Genomic DNA, 18,640 nt, shown 5'->3' on the forward strand with positions numbered 1-18,640 from the left:
CAAGTGCAGTGTCTCTTGAAGCTTCACACCACTGTACTTAAGAAAGTGTTACCATGCAGTGGAGTGTACCCTGATTCTTTAAACCACTGTACTTAAGAAAGTGTTGCTATATAGTGAGGTGTACCCTGATGCTTCACAACACTAATCAATAAAAAGAATTTCCTATAAAATGGAGTGTACCATAATGTTTCACACCACTGTATTGCGGAAAGTCTTATTATCTAGTGGGGTGTCCCTTGATGTTTCACACCATTGTACTGTATGCAACAGTGTTACTGTACATGGAGGTGTACCATGATGCTTCACAACACTATTTTAGAAATGTTACTATAGAGTGGGATGTACTATATTTGAGAGTGTTTTAACAGTCGTTGGTTCAACGTGTTTTGAATGCTTGAGGGTTTTACGTCATTCTCTGAGCAGCGAACACGTCGTGAGGTGAGACGCAGGATGTGTTCATGATGGACGGTCCGTGTCCTTGTGGACTTGAGGGAATGGGGGCAGACGTGGGTGGGTAGGCGCTTGTGGAGTGCAGCTGTGGCCGCGACCTCCATACTTCCGCTACACTACACAGGAAGTCTTGGATGCCAAGTTTCACCAGAACCAGAGCTTTGTCATTAATAATGTGATTTTCACGCAACGAATGGTTGTTCTCTTCAACCTACATTGCGAGATAGCCCAGGTCTCGTTTTCTTTTCTTCGATAGCGCTCTACCATGAGGCAATATTCCCAGAAACGAGTTACATGTACTTACATTTACCTGAGAATTATAGCAGACTTAGGTGTATATAATATGTAGACATAATATCATAATTTGTTACAAGGTTGTATTCTTAGCTACCCAAAACGATTAAATCTATGTAATCAAATATGAAAATTATATAATTTGCAAAAGAACTTTAAGAACAAAAGAAAACTGCTTCAACAGATACGTAAACTCTAAACAGTTAATTTCTCACAAAAAGTAACAATACATAATTACTACAATTTCGCGATATGTAGGTGGTGTCATGAGTGGTCTTCCCTGTGTTTACTCATCGATTTATTTCTCAGAGTCTCTAACAGTTGCCGAGAAGCGGCCATGACAGCAGACAGCATGACGTCATCTCTCAGGAAGCGTTCCAGTAATAATTCTTATGTTGGTAAATTGCTTCATTCGTGTCAAACTAATCATATAGATATTTCCAAAAATACTTAAATTATCATTATTTTATCTTGTTTATTAAAATGGTAACTAAGTTTACCAGAAAGGAGATAAATGTAGACCATAATTAATTTAAAAGAGTTATCTCGTGTGTTCTAAACAGGCGAAGAGAGTTCCAGATTGCGAAAGCCCACCAAACCAACCCTCCTTTCGGTGAGTTTACTTGCTGCTCTTCTCAATTTTCCGACTTTGTGAGTGTGTTTAGTATTCTAGTGCTGCAACTAGGTACCAGGTAAGTTGTTATTGAGTGTTGCTTACGATCTACAAGTTTTTTTGAATTAAAATCGCCAATCAGGCGGAATATTGATCGCCAAAGATGTTGCGTCGTTCCCCATCCGTAATGGTCAATCCGTTTAAAGGGACTACGGTTCATATGCGGTTTTCTGATCAAGCCAATCCCAGTTTTTTTGTCACATGGCTGTCCATACTGGTAGAAACTTGAATCAGTCCAGCTTTTTATATTCTTAGAGTGCCACGGGAGACCTCAGGCTTTGTCTTAAGAGGAGACGAAGACGGAGATGGCAGCCATCACCTCTGGCCGACCCGTAGGTCAATTCCTGCTTCATTTCTGTCAGTATCAACTCTTGCCCCGGGGTGTGGTGGCACTGCAAATATTAGGTAACCCCTGGGCGATTTCAGGCAGGTAAATGGAAGGGATGTGAGTAACAGGTGTATAGTCGGGAAGGCAGCCATTTTTTCCCCTTATTTTCTCACGTTGACGGTCGTTCTCTGTCGTTTTGTTTATCTTTTATCTTGGCTGTTGCCCGCGCATTTCCCAGATATATAGGAGAATTCTTGCTGTTGGCAGGGTTAAGAATGCTTAAAATATGGTCTCTTGTAAATAAACAAGTGCTTCCAATTCCAATCAACACAGCAAACGCCAACAGGAAGGCCTAGACCTGGCCATAGTTCCTTGGATCCCAGACTAGATGAAAATGCTTTTTAACCCACTACCTCCTCAGTTACTGAGGGAATTGGTGTTATGGTCCCTGCCCACTAATTCTCTTTGATGGAAGCAGTATGTTGTTTCCCTGCTGCCTCACCTTATAATAAGGGATCCCAATGCTATGTTCGATCCCATTCTGTCTTTTCCACTGAGGGAAATGGTATTTAATATTCCCATACTGTTTTCCACTGAGGGAAGTGGTATGTAATGTCATACTGCCTCTCACTGAGGGAAGTGGTATGTAATGTCTCATCCACTTAGGGAAGTCTAAAGTTCCTATACATATTCATCTACTGGGAAGTCGTATGTAATGTTCCCATACTGCCTCATCCACTTAGTGATGTATATTCCCCCTCTGCCTCATCCACTGAGGAACGTGGTATGTTTTTTGTACTAACTCATACACTGGAACAAGTGGTATGTAATATTCCCCCACTACCTCATCCACTGAGGGATGTGGTATGTTCCCCTACTGCCTCGCCTACTTAGGGTGGTGGCATGTTACTCTGCTGCCTTATCCACTGAGGGAAGTGTTGCATGATCGTTTTTGTTCTCTTGTTGATTGGGGTAGTGTATATATGAATGTTGAAACACTTCTGAAGGTTCAGGTTCCACAAGTTTTTAGCAATGTATTTTGTCATATTGTGTGGGTTGATTTACTTTCCCTATACTAGCAGAATTTAGGGTAATCACCACCACCTTACAAAGCTGTTGCACAGCAAGAGTATATAGAATTCCTGTGAAGGGTACTATGAAGTTACTTTTGGAATATACTTGCATAGTATTGTATTAGGAACATAAGACTGCCTGATTTGATATTATTTTATACTTTGATTATGAATCAGATGTTGTGAGGACAGAGATCAGGAAATATGTGGGGTCAACTGAAGTAAATTCAGATTTTGGGTCTTATAACTCTGGCAGACTAGGCGAGTGTATGTATTTATGTATCTTTGGTTTTGGTTCATTCAGTTAAGCTAAACATTGTTCTTTGTCTGCATTGATTGATGGCTGAAGCCTCTGCGGCAACGTCCCCCCCCACCCCCCAACAAAAAAAAGTGTTTTAAATGGTAGGAGACATGAATAAAAACATAAGAAGTGAGGACACTTGCAAGAGGTCTATTGGCCAGTGCTAGGTCCTGAGTCTTCACCCTACGACCAACCTCCTGAACCCATAAACACATCCATCCTTCATTTGAAATTCCTTAAAGACCTAGCTTTCACTACTGTGCTTGGCAACTTATTCCATAGATCTACTTCCCTATTCCCAAATCAATATTTGCCCACATCTGACCTGAATCTATTTTTTTTCTAATTTAGATTCATTATTGTAGTTCTCTCCAGTGGTGCCATTCTTAAGAACTTTTTTCATGTTACCTTTATTAATGCCCTTCACCCAGTAAAGACTTCAATCATATCCCCTTTTGCCCTCCTCCTCTTAAGTTAGAGTAAATTCAGTCTTTTTAACCTTTCTTACGTGAGGTTTCTCATTCCAGGGATCATTTTTGTCAATTGCTTTTGCACTCTAAACAATCTATATCAGCTACATGGTATAAAGTCCAAAACTGTACTGCATAATTCAAATGTGGTATCACCATCACAAGAATAAAGTTACAATAATGCTCTAGGAGTTTTATTGCAAGCAGTTGTATTGATGAACCCTAACATCCTATTAGACTTATTAACACACTTTAGTACATTCAATACATAATACATTTTGGCGTTATCAGTGTTCATGTCTATGGGTCCTTGCTCACCAGTACCCCAAAATCTCTCTCATTCTGTTTTACCAGAAGTAGTATTGTCCAGTTTATCAGTGTTCCTTTCTTTACCCACAATAAGTGTTTTGCATTTATCTATGTTGAATTCCATTTTCCATGTACACCATTCTGATAATCTATTTAAGTCCCTCTGCAAATTCACTGAATTTTCATCAGAGACCATTATGGTCCCTATTTTTGTCTCGGCAAATTTATTGAAGTCTCTGGTTATTCCCATAACCAAATATCCAAATCGTTAATTCATATAACGAAGAAGATCGGTCCCAAGACTGACCTCTGAGGAACATCACTGGCTGAATGTTAGATCATATTACAAAATGAACTCTTAAGCTGTAAAGCTCCTTAACATTAAGCTCACCAATATTGTGTAAAATATGGTCACAGTTTAAACTCAAGTTGTTTTGGGATTATCTGTTAGCATGATTTTGGTGTCTTAGACAGAGTAGAGTGTATAGATTTGTTTCATTGAATTTTGATTCTTTAAGCTAAAAATTGTTCTTTGTGTGCTGTAAAGGTTAGAAGACATGAATATTAGATCATAATATATAATGAACTCGAAATTAAGCTGTGAGAGCTTCCTTGACGCTCGCTGATAATGTGTAAAATGTTAGTTTTACCATAAATTGTTTTGGGATTTTATTTGTCATGGACATCATAAAAACAGAAAGAGCATGTTATTGAAATGTACTTTTTTTTATACAAATAGTAGTTGACACTTCTAAGAGCATTTAGTTTTATATTGCCTGCAAACATTTAGCAGTCCTCTCAATACTTGGACCATCGAAATGAAAGTAAAATTTTGAATTTCCAAGACAATAGAATTCTTAGTTGATTTTTATTCCTAGTAGGTTTTCTTTAACAGAGAAAATCCAGATTTTTATTCCAAGTAGGTTTTCTTTAACAGAAAATCCAGTTTTTGGTGTGCAGACTTGCTGCTGTGCTGCCTCAAGCATAGATTTCGATCTTGGCCATGTGTTATTTCAGTTACTAGTTATATGGGTGCAATTGCATGCCTGAATTATGTAGTGTTCATTAAAAACAAAAGATAACCTTGTTTGATAGTTACATGTAGTGGGAATGATTTTCTCTTGTTAGGGAAAGTTTGGTTATGTAGTTGATGTAAAGATATAATGCATTTTTGTTTTTCAGTCATAGGAAGTAAACTGATAGGTACCAGATGTGGGGGCTACTATGTTAATTTTTTTTTTTTTAAGCTGCTTAATAGGTTGTTTGATAGTCTGACAGGAAGTAGGATAATCTTAGTTGGCCCTTAGTTTAACAAGTACTGTATGGGGCACGATTTTCAAAACCTGATAAGTCTTACCATAAGTTAAAAAATCAGACCTTGGGATTTGACATGTGGACTGCTCATTTATTCTTATACAGCTGAAGGTCATAGATTGTTGCTTCTGTAATGTATGAGCTTTAATGTATTTGTTGCTACTTGTATGCTGTGCGTAACTGAAAATGAACAAGGAAAGTAAAATGTTGCTCTTGCTTCTGGGATTGGGTAGATGTCCCTGCACAGCATTTTCAAGTTGACTGTGTTGATAAATTAGCTTTGTTTAGGGTAGTTACTTGGTAGCTTTTTCCTACTTTCGAAGATGGTTTTTTAGTTTGATACCAGAATTGAGAGATTTTTTTTAAGTGTACCTCTTGTGAATGGGAATATGGCAAAGGTGAAGATTGTTAACATTTATAATGAATTTGCTTACCCTTAGAGAAAGTATCTCTGTTGTATTTGCTGGTTATCTATGGTAATAGTTGTGGAAAGTGCGATTTTAATGTTATTAGATTAACAGTTTCCTGTGCAAAGCAGCTAGAGAAATCTAGATAGCTATACATATGAAATGTTTGGTGTGACTAGGCTCCAACTGCAAGAGGTTATTCCAGGTGTGAAAAGTTATCTTTGGTGAGGCTGCATCATTGGGAGCATGGTCTTGTCAAAGAACTTTTCACTCTGAAGGAGTCTACAATTCCCTGCTTCTGGAAATAGAACAGCCTTGTGCTGCAAGAACCTTTAGAAAAGCCCTGGGTAACACTCACTCTTTGATAGATTTTGGTCCTGTGGGTTTTATAAGGAAGACAAGTTTAAGTGTTTTTTGATGACAGAAATAGGTAAGTATTGATAAGAATATATAATTATTGTTCTTTCATTAATTCAATAACCGAGTTATGAAAATAGATTCCCTTTAACTGAATTACTTTGTTTTTCTTTCAGGAGCTCCCATATTCCCTGAAGAGTACCATTTTTTAGCAGGGTGGGTTACCAACGAGCAACAACGGACGGGCAGAGGAGCCAGGGGGGTGCTTCTCGCTCCGTGGGAGGAAGGTTGGTAAAAACAATTTAAGATTTAACATTATGCTTGTATTTGTCATGGTCAATTTCACATCAGATTTTAAAGTTGGGCACAAATGCTCTTTAGTAGAAAGTTCCTGCTTGTCCAAATGGTGGAATTTGGTCCAGACCTTGATCTGTGTATCCTGCATTTTTAGCCATCAGGAGTACCTCTGGATATGGTTAGAATCATAAGAAAATTCAGTTGATAAATCCTTTAGTGCCTTTATGTTATTTCTTTGCAAAATGTTGGGATGCTGATCCAAAATGTTATTGAATGAAAATATTAATTGAATTTCTTAAACTGACAAACATTTTGGGTCCCATGATTGAAAGATCAACAGTTTGACATGGTAGTATGTGAATGAAATACATGGTGAGTGGAATGGGGAGCATATGTTCATTATTTCAAGAAAGTTAGTGAAAAGGAACTAGAACAGGTAGAGGAAGATGGTATAGTATATTTCACTTCCACTGTACTTGGTAGGGACGGATGTTTTGCAAATTTTCAATTGGCTTTTTACTAGAAACAGTTGCTCTTTCCATACATCATGTGATAGGGATTAGTTTTTCATTCTTTCATATTGTAGTTGACAAATAAGAACTTATTATCCCAGTATAATTGTGTAATTTTGTAGCTGCCAAATGTGAATATATTTGCCAACAGTTCAAACATTTCTTCCTACTTCCTGATCACTTGATGCACTAGACATATTGTTCAGATGAACAAGACTTATTTGATGGAATTGGAAAAGCAAAAAACTAGATTTCTTCTTTAGTTGGTATATGCAACTTGATAACTGTGAACCATGATATATATAGCTAGTGAACTCCAGTGCCACTTCATAACCTTTTGTGTCACACCCTTAGGCCACTGGCAAAGGGCAACTCTAGCACAGTATTTACAGAGGCGCTTACCTAATGTTCCTACTGTCTTTTACCTAATCTCCTGCCTAATGTTCCTACGTAAAATACTTCTACCTAATGCCCTTACCATTTTGCCCTTTAAAAGGCAGGACTAGTGCATGCATAGTGCTCACCACAGGAAAATCTAGTTACAAATGAGCTGTTCGATGTAATTGTCAAGTATTATGTATGACAAGGAGAGATTGTATGTTTGTGGACAGAATGCCAGTAGTCCATGTGTGGGTGAGGCATAAAGAAAAGATAGCTACCTGGATCATAGGTGTTCAGGTTGACAACCACAAAAGTGTTGGCTCACTATGCAGCCATCATTACCCAGGTGGGTATTACTGGTAATATGCCTCACTGGTCATTGGCTGCCTGCCAGTTACTACCTACCTCATTCACTTGTCCCATTTATTTGACTTGTTGCTGTTTATGATAGTCTATGGAGATTTTTGTGTACAAACAGTTTGCAACATGGCATTTTTTTTCTTTCATACTTGATATCTGTTCTTTACGTTAGTGAGGTAGCGCCAGAAATGGACAAAGAAAGGCCACATCCGCTCACATCCATTCCCTAGCTGTTATGTGTAATGCACCATAACCAGAGCCCACAGAACTTTCCATTGTTTACCCTAGACGCTTCACATGCTCTGGTTTAGTCCATTGACATGTCATAGATATGTATACACATAATTTCCTGCATCTAAAAATTTTTTGCTTAAAACTGTTTATATGGTGTTTGATAAAGATTTAGTAAATTGGTAGAGATGGAAATGTAAGATTAAACATGTTTTGTAGGGTTTTGTGATGTGTTTTCAATAAAGTATATCGATGATTTTGTACATTATGCATAGTTTAGAGCAACTTTATATATTAAACAACTGTTTCCCTCAAATTTTGACACTTGGATATGGTACTCTTGTTACTGACTGTATTTGAAATTGAATTTCACAGTTTTTATAAGTTTCCATGCCGGAAATATGCGATTGAAACCAGAATTGGGTTGTTAGCCTTGGGGAAATTTACTTAAGTTTTTCTTCACCATGGTTTACATAAGACATTTAGAAATTCCATTACATGGTGAAAGGGTTATCATGTTACGAGGTTGCTCTTACTTTCAGTGATAGAAATTTGTAATATTATTTTAGAATAATTGCCAGTGGCAAAGTTGCAAGATAAGTGATTGTCATATTCTGTAAAACAGTAATTAAAACATCTCTTTGAAATTTTGAGAGTATAGACTTGCATAATTCTTTCTTGTCTAGGGACGACGTGCGTTCCCTGTCCAGTAGCAAAAGGCGATGGATCCCTCCTTCTAGCTTGAGACGAGATGCACTTACCCCAGACAACAAATATGACCTCACATTCCGGAAGGTAACTGCCAAAAATTTAGTTTTGTTTTCTTTGTGTTTTTACTTGTGTGTGTGTGTGTGTGTGTATATATATATATATATATATATTATATATATATTTTTTCTTTCTAGGATCCCTAGGGATAGGGGAGAAAGAATACTTCCCACGTATTCCCTGCGTGTCGTAGAAGGCGACTAAAAGGGGAGGGAGCGGGTGGCTGGAAATACTCCCCTTTCTTTTTTTTTTTTTTTTTTTCCCAAAAGAAGGAACAGAGAAGGGGGTCAGGTGAGGATATTCTCTCTAAGGCCCAGTTCTCTGTTCTTAACGCTACCTCGCTAACGCGGGAAATGGCAAATAGTATGAGAAAAATATATATATATATATATATATATATATATATATATATATATATATATATATGTATGTATTTTATTTTATTTATTATTTTGCTTTGTCGCGGTCTCCCGCGTTAGCGAGGTAGTGCAAGGAAACAGATGAAAGAATGGCCCAACCCATCCACATACACATGTATATACATACACATCCACACACGCTCATATACATACCTATACATTTCAGTGCATATGTACATATACATACACAGACATATACTTATGTAGACATGTACGTAATTTATACTTGCTGCCTTTTTTCATTCCCCTCGCCACCCCGTCACACATGAAATGACAACCCCTTCCTCCACGCATGTGCGCAAGGTAGCGCTAGGAAAGGACAACAAAGGCGACATTTGTTCACAGTCTCTAGCTGTCGTGTATAATGCACTGAAACCACAGCTTCCTTTCCCCATCCAGGCATCACAAAACTTTCCCTGGTTTACCGCAGACACTTCACATGCCCTGGCTCAATCCGTTGACAGCATGTCAACCCTGGTATACCACATCATTCCTATTCACTCTATTCCTTGCCCCTTTCACCCTCCTGTATGTTCAGGCCCCGATCTCTCAAAATCTTTTTCACTCCAACTTTCCACCTCCAATTTGGTCTCCCACTTCTACTCAATCCTTCCACTTCTCACATCTCTCTTTTCATTACTAACTCAATCAAACCATCTCACACCACATGTTGTCCTCAAACATCTCATTTCCAACACATCTACCCTCCTCTGCACAACCCTATCTAAAGCCCATACCTCACAACCATATAACATTGTTGGAACCACTATTCCTTCAAACATATCCATTTTTGTTTTCTGAGATAACGTTCTTGCCTTTCCCACATTCTTCAATGCTCCCAGAACCTTGGCCCTCTCCCCACCCTGTGACTCGCTTCAGCTTCCATGGTTCCATCCGCTGCCGAATCCACTCGCCGATATCTAAAACACTTCACTCCTCCAGTTTTTCTCCATTCAAACTTACCTCCCAATTTAATTGTCCCTCAACCCTACTGAACCTAATATCCTTGCTCTTATTCCCATTTACTCTTAACTTTCTTCTTTCACACACTTTATCAAACTCAGCCACCAACTTCTGCAGTTTCTCACCTGAATCAGTCACCAGCGCTGTATCATCAGCAAACAACTGATTCACTTCCCAGGCACTTCCCAGGCACTTCCCAGGCCCTCACATCCACAACCGACTGCATACTTGCCCCTCTCTCCAAAACTTTTGCATTCACCTCCTTAACAACCCCATCCATAAACAAATTAAACAACCATGGAGACATCACGCATCCCTGCCGCAAACCGGCATTCACTGGGAACAAATCACTTTCCTCTCTACCTACTCGTACACATGCCTTACATCCTTGATAAAAATGTTTCACTGCTTCTAGCAACTTATGTCCCACACCATATACTCTTAATACCTTCCACAGAGGATCTTTATCAACTCTATCATATTCATTCTCCAGAGCCATAAATGCTACATACAAATCCATCTATTTTTCTAAGTATATCTTGCATACATTTTCAAAGAAAACACCTGATTTACACGTCCTCTAACACTTCTCAAACCACACTGCTCCTCCCCAGTCTGATGCTCTGTACATGCCTTCACCCTCTCAATCAATACCCTTCCATATACTTTCCCAGGAATACTCAACAAACTTATACCTCTGTAATTAGAACACTCACCCTTATCCCCTTTGCCTTTGCACAGTTGCACTATGCATGCATTCTGCCAATCCTCAGGCACTTCACCATGAACCATACATACATTGAATATCCTTACCAACCAGTTAACAACACAGTCACCCCCCTTTTTTTTTTTAATGAATTCCACTGCAATACCGTCTAAACGTGCTGTCTTGCCAGCTTTCATCTTCCGCAAAGCTTTCACTACCTCTTCTATGTTTACCAAATCATTCTCCCTAACCCTCTCACTTCACACACCACTTCGACCAAAACACCCTATATCTGCCACTCTTATCATCAAACCCATTCAACAAGCCTTCAAAATACTCACTCCATATCCCTCTCACTTCACTACTACTTGTTATTACCTCCCCATTTGCCCCCTTCACCAATGTTCCCATTTGTTCTCTTTGTCTTACGCACTTTATTTACCTCCTTCCAAAATATCTTTTTATTCTCCCAAAAATTTAATGGTACTTTCAGCCCAACTCTCATTTGCCCTCCTTATCACCTCTTGTACCTTTTTCTTGACCTCTTTCCTCTTTCTTTTATACATCTCCCAGTCATTCACACTACCTCCTTGCACAGATCATCCAAATGGCTCTCCCTTCTTTCACTAACAATCTTGCTTCTTCATCCCACCACTCACTACTCTTTCTAATCTGCCCACCACCCACCTTTCTCATGCCACAGGCATCTTTTGTGCAAGCCATCATTGCTCCCTTAAAAACATCTTATTCCTTCCCTACTCCCCTTACATCATTTGCTCTCACCTTTTTCCATTCTGCACTCGATCTCTCCTGGTACTTCCTTACACAAGTCTCCTTTCCCAGCTCACTTACTCTCACCACTCTTCACCCCAACATTCTCTCTTCTTATCTGAAAATCTCTACATATTCTTTCTTCACCTTCGCCAAAAGATAATGATCAGACATCCCTCCAGTTGCCCCTCTCAGCACATTAACATTCAGATGTCTCTCTTTCACGCACCTATCGATTAACATGTAATCCAATAATGCTCTCTGACCATCTCTCCTACTTACATACGTATACTTATGTGTATATCTCTTTTTAACTAGGTATTCCCACTCACCAGGACTTTTTCAGCACACAAATCTACAAGCTCCTCACCATTTCCATTTACAGCACTGAACACCTCATGTACACCAATTATACCCTCAACTGCCACATTACTCACCTTTGCATTCAAATCATCCATCACTATAACCTGGTCTTGTGCATCAAAGCTACTAACACACTTATTCAGCTGCTCCCAAAACACTTGCCTCTTGTGATCTTTTTTCTCATGCTCGAGTGCATAGGCACCAATAATCGCCCATCTCTCTCCATCCACTTTCAGTTTTACCCATATCAGTCTAAGAGTTTACTTTCTTACACTCTATCACATACTCCCACAACTCCTGCTTCAGGAGTAGTGCTACTCCTTCCTTTGCTCTTGTCCTCTCACCAACCCCTGACTTTACTCCCAAGACATTTTTAAACCACTCTTCCCCTTTACTCTTGAGTTTCATTTCACTCAGAGCCAAAACATCGACATTCCTTTCCTCAAACATACTACCCATCTCTCTGTTTTTCCCATCTTGGTTACGTCCACACATTTAGACACCCCAATCTGAGCCTTCAAGGAGGATGAGCACTACTCTCATGACTCCTTCTGTTTCCCCTTTTAGAAAGTTAAAGTACAAAGAGGGGAGGGTTTCTAGCCCACCGCTCCTGTCCCCTTAGTTGCCTTCTACAAAGCGTGGGGAATGCGTGGGAAGTATTCTTTCTCCCCTATCTTCAGGGAATGTGAAAGTTGATACACAATGAAGTAATACTTGTATTGCAAAATGAGAGCAGGAAGTGTTTAGATGGAATGCATTCTGCTCTTGCCTTCATAAATTTTTTTGAAAGAATGGATTAAGTTACTTTTTGATGTTATAGTTTAATGCTATATGCTGTGTACTCATGTTTTTCCTTTACAAATTTACAATGTTGTTCAGTGGTTATTTATGAGCCTTCTGATAATTTTTGATTACATTCCAAATTCTGTCATTTTTCCAAGAACCATAAAAACCATGCAAGTGTGGTTGGTTTACAGAAAAAGAACAAGATTATGAAAGATACTAAAACATGATTTTACTTAGTTCATTACTTTATTTCTGTAGGATTTTTGCACCTTTTTTATCCTTTGAGTACATAATTCTTGGGATTGGATTTTTCTCTAGCTTGTAGCTTGTATTTAGGAGTGATATGTTGATGCAGAACTTGTTCATAAACGTCAGTAGATAAACCATGCATGTCATGAGCTACCATTGCTCAGATTTTCTTAATCTTATGTTAGAATATGTAATGAAGAGATTATGATTGATAATGATTGAGAAGGGGAAAACAAATATGATATGGAAGAATGTAATGAAGAGATTATGATTGATAATGATTGAGAAGGGGGAAACAAATTTGAGATGGAAGAATGGTGTCAGATTTTGAGCAATTGGGGCCTGGACATACCAAAGGGTGAAAGGCATTCGTGGAAAGTTCTGTGGGGCCTGGATGTGGAAAGGGAGCTGTGGTTTCGGTGCATTATTACATGACAGCTAGAGACTGAGTGTGAACGAATGTGGCCTTTGTTGTCTTTTCCTAGCACTACTTTGCACACATGAGAGGGGAGGGGGTTGTTATTCCATGTGTGGCAGGGTGGCGATAGGAATGAATAAAGGCAGACAGTATGAATTGTGTACATGTGTATATATGTATATTTCTGTGTGTGTATATATATGTGTACATTGAGATGTATAGGTATGTATATTTGTGTGTGTGGATGTGTATGTATATACATGTGCATGTGGGTGGGTTGGGCCATTCTTTCGTCTGTTTCCTTGTGCTACCTCGCTAACGCGGGAGACAGTGACAAAGCAAAATAAATAAAATAAATAAAAGAATGATGTGGTATACAAGGGTTGATTTGCTGTAGATAGACCATTGAACCAGGGCATGTGAAGCAGCCAGGAGAAACCATATAAGAGTATGTGTATAAGGGGCTTTGGTTTTGGTACATAGTACATGACAGAGAGAATGAATGTGAGTGCATGTAGCCTTTCTTTCGTGTTTGTGGCACTACTTCACTTATGTGGGAAGTGGCTGTCAAGTATGAAAAATAAATTAATAAAAGCAATTTTATGAAGCTCATGGAAATCTCTGCTAATAGAGAATTACTGGATTGCAGGTTCGAGGAGTTCTCAACAAACTCACCCCTGAGAAGTTCAATAAGCTAAGCAATGACATCCTAAATGTAGGCCTTGATTCCACCACAATTCTCAAAGGGGTCATTTTGTTGGTAAGTATGAACTGTATATCCATACTTCATTGTACATAAATGTGTATTTGATAATGGAATTATTTAAACATTGTTGATAATCATAACCCAACCTGTTTATATCTCTGATTCCTGGTCTCTTCCATTAGGAAACTCCCATCATGAGGGTGACCAGGGCAAAATAGTCTTTACATATTCCAGTCCATTCCTTGCATGTTTCCACCACTTCTCTCCCTTCGGTACTCTTCCATTCTGTTTCCCTATATCACAGGTGGTCTTCTCACACCATCCCCTTTAATGATACTATCGTACACTCTCCTTGTAAACTCCCCATCTTATAATCTTTCCTCATGCCCATGCCACCTCAAAGTATTGTTTCATCCAGTACCCCACTCCACAGTTGATTCCCTTTTCATTTCCTTCCACACCAAATCATATGCTTTCTTCAGATCCATAAAAGCTGCATACAGCTTCTCACCTTTTCCTAGATGTTTTTCCTGTCATTCTCACCTCAAAAATCTGATCCCTGCCCTTTCTAAAATTCCATGCTCCTCACTTATTCCCAATTCAGTCATTTCCATCTTTCTCTTAGCACTCTTGCATATACTTTTCCTGGTATCCTTAAATCTTTTTTTTTATTATACTGTGTCACTGTCTCCCACATTAGCGAAATAGCTTAAGGAAACAGTCAAAAGAATGGCCCAACCCACTCACATACACATGTATATATATACACATCCACACACGCACATATACATACCTATACATTTCAATGTATACATTATTATTATTATTATTTTGCTCTGTTGCTGTCTCCTGCGTTTGCGAGGTAGCGCAAGGAAACAGACGAAAGAAATGGCCCAACCCACCCCCATACACATGTATATACATACACGTCCACACACGCAAATATACATACCTATACATCTCAATGTACACATATATATATATACACACACAGACACACATATATACCCATGCACACAATTCACACTGTCTGCCTTTATCCATTTCCATCACCACTTCGCCACACATGGAATACCATCCCCCTCCCCCCTCGTGTGCGAGGTAGAGCTAGGAAAAGACAACAAAGGCCCCATTCATTCACACTCAGTCTCTGGATGTCATGCAATAATGCCCGAAACCCCAGCTCCCTTTCCACATCCAGGCCCCACACAACTTTCCATGGTTTACCCCAGACGCTTCACATGCCCTGATTCAATCCACTGACAGCATGTCAACCCCGGTATACCACATCGATCCAATTCACTCTATTCCTTGCCCGCCTTTCACCCTCCTGCATGTTCAGGCCCCGATCACTCAAAATCTTTTTCACTCCATCTTTCCACCTCCAATTTGGTCTTCCACTTCTCCTCGTTCCCTCCACCTCCGACACATATATCCTCTTTGTCAATCTTTCCTCACTCATTCTCACCATGTGCCCAAACCATTTCAAAACACCCTCTTCTGCTCTCTCAACCACGCTCTTTTTATTTCCACACATCTCTCTTATCCTTACATTACTTACTCGATCAAACCACCTCACACCACACATTGTCCTCAAACATCTCTATTCCAGCACATCCACCCTCCTGCGCACAACTCTATCCATAGTCCACGCCTGGCAACCATACAAAATTGTTGGAACCACTATTCCTTCAAACATACCCATTTTTGCTTTCCGAGATAATGTTCTCGACTTCCACACATTCTTCAAGGCTCCCAGGATTTTCGCCCCCTCCCCCACCCTATGATTCACTTCCGCTGTCATGGTTCCATCCGCTGCCAGATCCACTCCCAGATATCTAAAACACTTTACTTCCTCCAGTTTTTCTCCATTCAAACTTACCCCCCTAAATTATCATTGGATATTCAGGTTTGCATTCCTATTTTGTTCTCCAGATCTTCGAAAAGGCCCTTGATGAACCGAAATATTGTTCTATGTATGCACAGCTGTGCAAACGGCTGTCAGAAGAGGCTCCAAACTTTGATCCACCTGACGGACCTTGTACTTTTAACCGCCTTCTTTTGAACAAGTGCCAGGTGAGTAGCAGCACCTTTTTAGAGTGGACTTACTTTATTATTATATGATAAAGGCCTTTAGTGCAGCAAGGGTCCTCAAATATTCATAAGTGGTATTTGCACATTCTGTTTTAAGTGAAAATATAAGTTTTGTGCAAGTATATATTCTTATTTGATACTTGCAGAATAATTGGTTTGGTTAGTATGAATGAATATTCATCCCATAGCAGTTCTTATATGATTATTTATGCCGTTTGATATTTAGTTTCGAAGCTTATTTTGTAAGAAACTTGTTTTAAATAGATTGAAAAAAATTCTTAAGTCATTGGAGTTGCTTATGGTCCTTCATAGCATACTGTTTGTTTTAGCAGCTGATGAAATTATAGAGAAAATGTTAGTAGTACTTATGTGCTTTGAAAAGTTACAAGATTAACTGCAAAGGACTTTGAGGTGTTCTAAATCTAAAAATGTTTTTGGAGGATTTAGGGTTTGTTTGGAACTTTTATAAAGGTACCAGAGTTTATTTGTTTGGACATGTGAAAAGGATAACTAAAGAGGGTATATGTGTTAGAAGTGGAGGTATTAAAGAAAATGGGGAAAATCACGGAGGATATGGAGGGATGGAGTAAACACTGCGCTGGACTTGCCCTCTGCCAGTGGCCTTTTAAGGGTTAGGCACCAAAGGCTAAGAAGCGACACTCTGGAGTTCTTAAGTTATGGAGACTGTTGCCGTGGCCACCCCTTTGAGGGAATTTCAATTGGAACAGGCATCAGAGATATAGATACATAGATTAGGTAAAAGATAGTTTAAGTGTTCTGGACATGAACAAGTAGGAGGGTATGAAGGGTGCAGTGGTTAGAGTGAACTGGAGTGACCTGGGATTAAGGGAACAACGTGCTGTCATTGGGCAGAGCCTAAGGAACGAAGTGGTTGGGGGAATGTACAAGTTCTGTAGGGCTTGGCTGAAGATAGAGTTTCTAGTTTTGATGCATTGTACGATACAAAATATTTTCTTTTTGAGTAATGATGAACGGGGATGAAAAAGAATATCTTGGTTTTGCAGTTTTTCTTTGTATCTGCCTCATTCAGTAAGGAATGAATGAGTGTTCATTTTATCATTCATGTATTCTGCATACGTTCAGATGACATCCTAATTGAAAATGTTGAAAACTGCTTGTAGCATAAGGTTTTTTGTGATCTTTGGCTATTTCTGACATTATTGTGTATCAGGTTTGCCAGTATATGTTATGATTTGCATACACTTAATTTTAGGATGAATTTGAACGTCGTCGGCGTGCCTCTGAGGCATGGGACGGATCAGAGGGGGCAGTTCTGTCCCCAGAACAAGAGGAGGAACGTGCAGCAGCAAAACGTAAAATGGTTGGCAACCTTCGCTTCATTGGTGAACTGGGCAAATTGGAGATTATCCACGAGTCCATCCTCCATCGCTGCATCCAACAGGTAATTTTTTTTTTTTTTTTTTTTTTTTTTTTTTTTTTTTTTTTTGTCGCTGTCTCCCGCGTTTGCGAGGTAGCGCAAGGAAACAGACGAAAGAAATGGCCCAACCCACCCCCATACACATGTATATACATACGTCCACACACGCAAATATACATACCTACACAACTTTCCATGGTTTACCCCAGACGCTTCACATGCCTTGATTCAATCCACTGACAGCACGTCAACCCCGGTATACCACATCGCTCCAATTCACTCTATTCCTTGCCCTCCTTTCACCCTCCTGCATGTTCAGGCCCCGATCACACAAAATCTTTTTCACTCCATCTTTCCACCTCCAATTGGGTCTCCCTCTTCTCCTCGTTCCCTCCACCTCCGACACATATATTCTCTTGGTCAATCTTTCCTCACTCATTCTCTCCATGTGCCCAAACCATTTCAAAACACCCTCTTCTGCTCTCTCAACCACGCTCTTTTTATTTCCACACATCTCTCTTACCCTTATGTTACTTACTCGATCAAACCACCTCACACCACACATTGTCCTCAAACATCTCATTTCCAGCACATCCATCCTCCTGCGCACAACTCTATCCATAGCCCACGCCTCGCAACCATACAACATTGTTGGAACCACTATTCCTTCAAACATATCCATTTTTGCTTTCCGAGACAATGTTCTCGACTTCCACACATTCTTCAAGGCTCCCAGAATTTTCGCCCCCTCCCCCACCCTATGATCCACTTCCGCTTCCATGGTTCCATCCGCTGCCAGATCCACTCCCAGATATCTAAAACACTTCACTTCCTCCAGTTTTTCTCCATTCAAACTCGCCTCCCAATTGACTTGACCCTCAACCCTTCTGTACCTAATAACCTTGCTCTTATTCACATTTACTCTTAACTTTCTTCTTTCACACACTTTACCAAAGTCAGTCACCAGCTTCTGCAGTTTCTCACATGAATCAGCCACCAGCGCTGTATCATCAGCGAACAGCAACTGACTCACTTCCCAAGCTCTCTCATCCCCAACAGACTTCATACTTGCCCCTCTTTCCAAAACTCTTGCATTCACCTCCCTAACAACCCCATCCATAAACAAATTAAACAACCATGGAGACATCACACACCCCTGCGGCAAACCTACATTCACTGAGAACCAATCACTTTCCTCTCTTCCTACACGTACACATGCCTTACATCCTCGATAAAAACTT

General features: G+C 39.6%; 1 protein-coding gene across 4 annotated transcripts in view; it reads left to right on the plus strand.

Moving 5' to 3' along the window:
• Positions 1 to 1,309: 1,309 nt before the first annotated feature.
• NAT1 (N-acetyltransferase 1) overlaps positions 1,310 to 18,640 on the plus strand; it is a 65,414-nt gene continuing 48,083 nt past the window's right edge. For 3 of the 4 annotated variants that reach the window (XM_071694985.1, XM_071694988.1, XM_071694989.1), the window contains exons 1-6: positions 1,310 to 1,357; positions 6,153 to 6,263; positions 8,444 to 8,552; positions 13,850 to 13,960; positions 15,842 to 15,982; positions 17,235 to 17,423. In XM_071694985.1, the coding sequence (XP_071551086.1) occupies positions 15,881 to 15,982; positions 17,235 to 17,423 (291 nt within the window). In that variant the 5' untranslated portion in view covers positions 1,310 to 1,357; positions 6,153 to 6,263; positions 8,444 to 8,552; positions 13,850 to 13,960; positions 15,842 to 15,880. Of the gene's footprint in view, positions 1,358 to 1,380; positions 1,437 to 6,152; positions 6,264 to 8,443; positions 8,553 to 13,849; positions 13,961 to 15,841; positions 15,983 to 17,234; positions 17,424 to 18,640 lie in introns of those variants that run through there. The other variant, XM_071694986.1, reaches the window with a different exon arrangement.

The sequence above is a fragment of the Panulirus ornatus genome, chromosome 57, assembly GCF_036320965.1.
Source record: "Panulirus ornatus isolate Po-2019 chromosome 57, ASM3632096v1, whole genome shotgun sequence".
Lineage (NCBI taxonomy): Eukaryota > Metazoa > Arthropoda > Malacostraca > Decapoda > Palinuridae > Panulirus > Panulirus ornatus.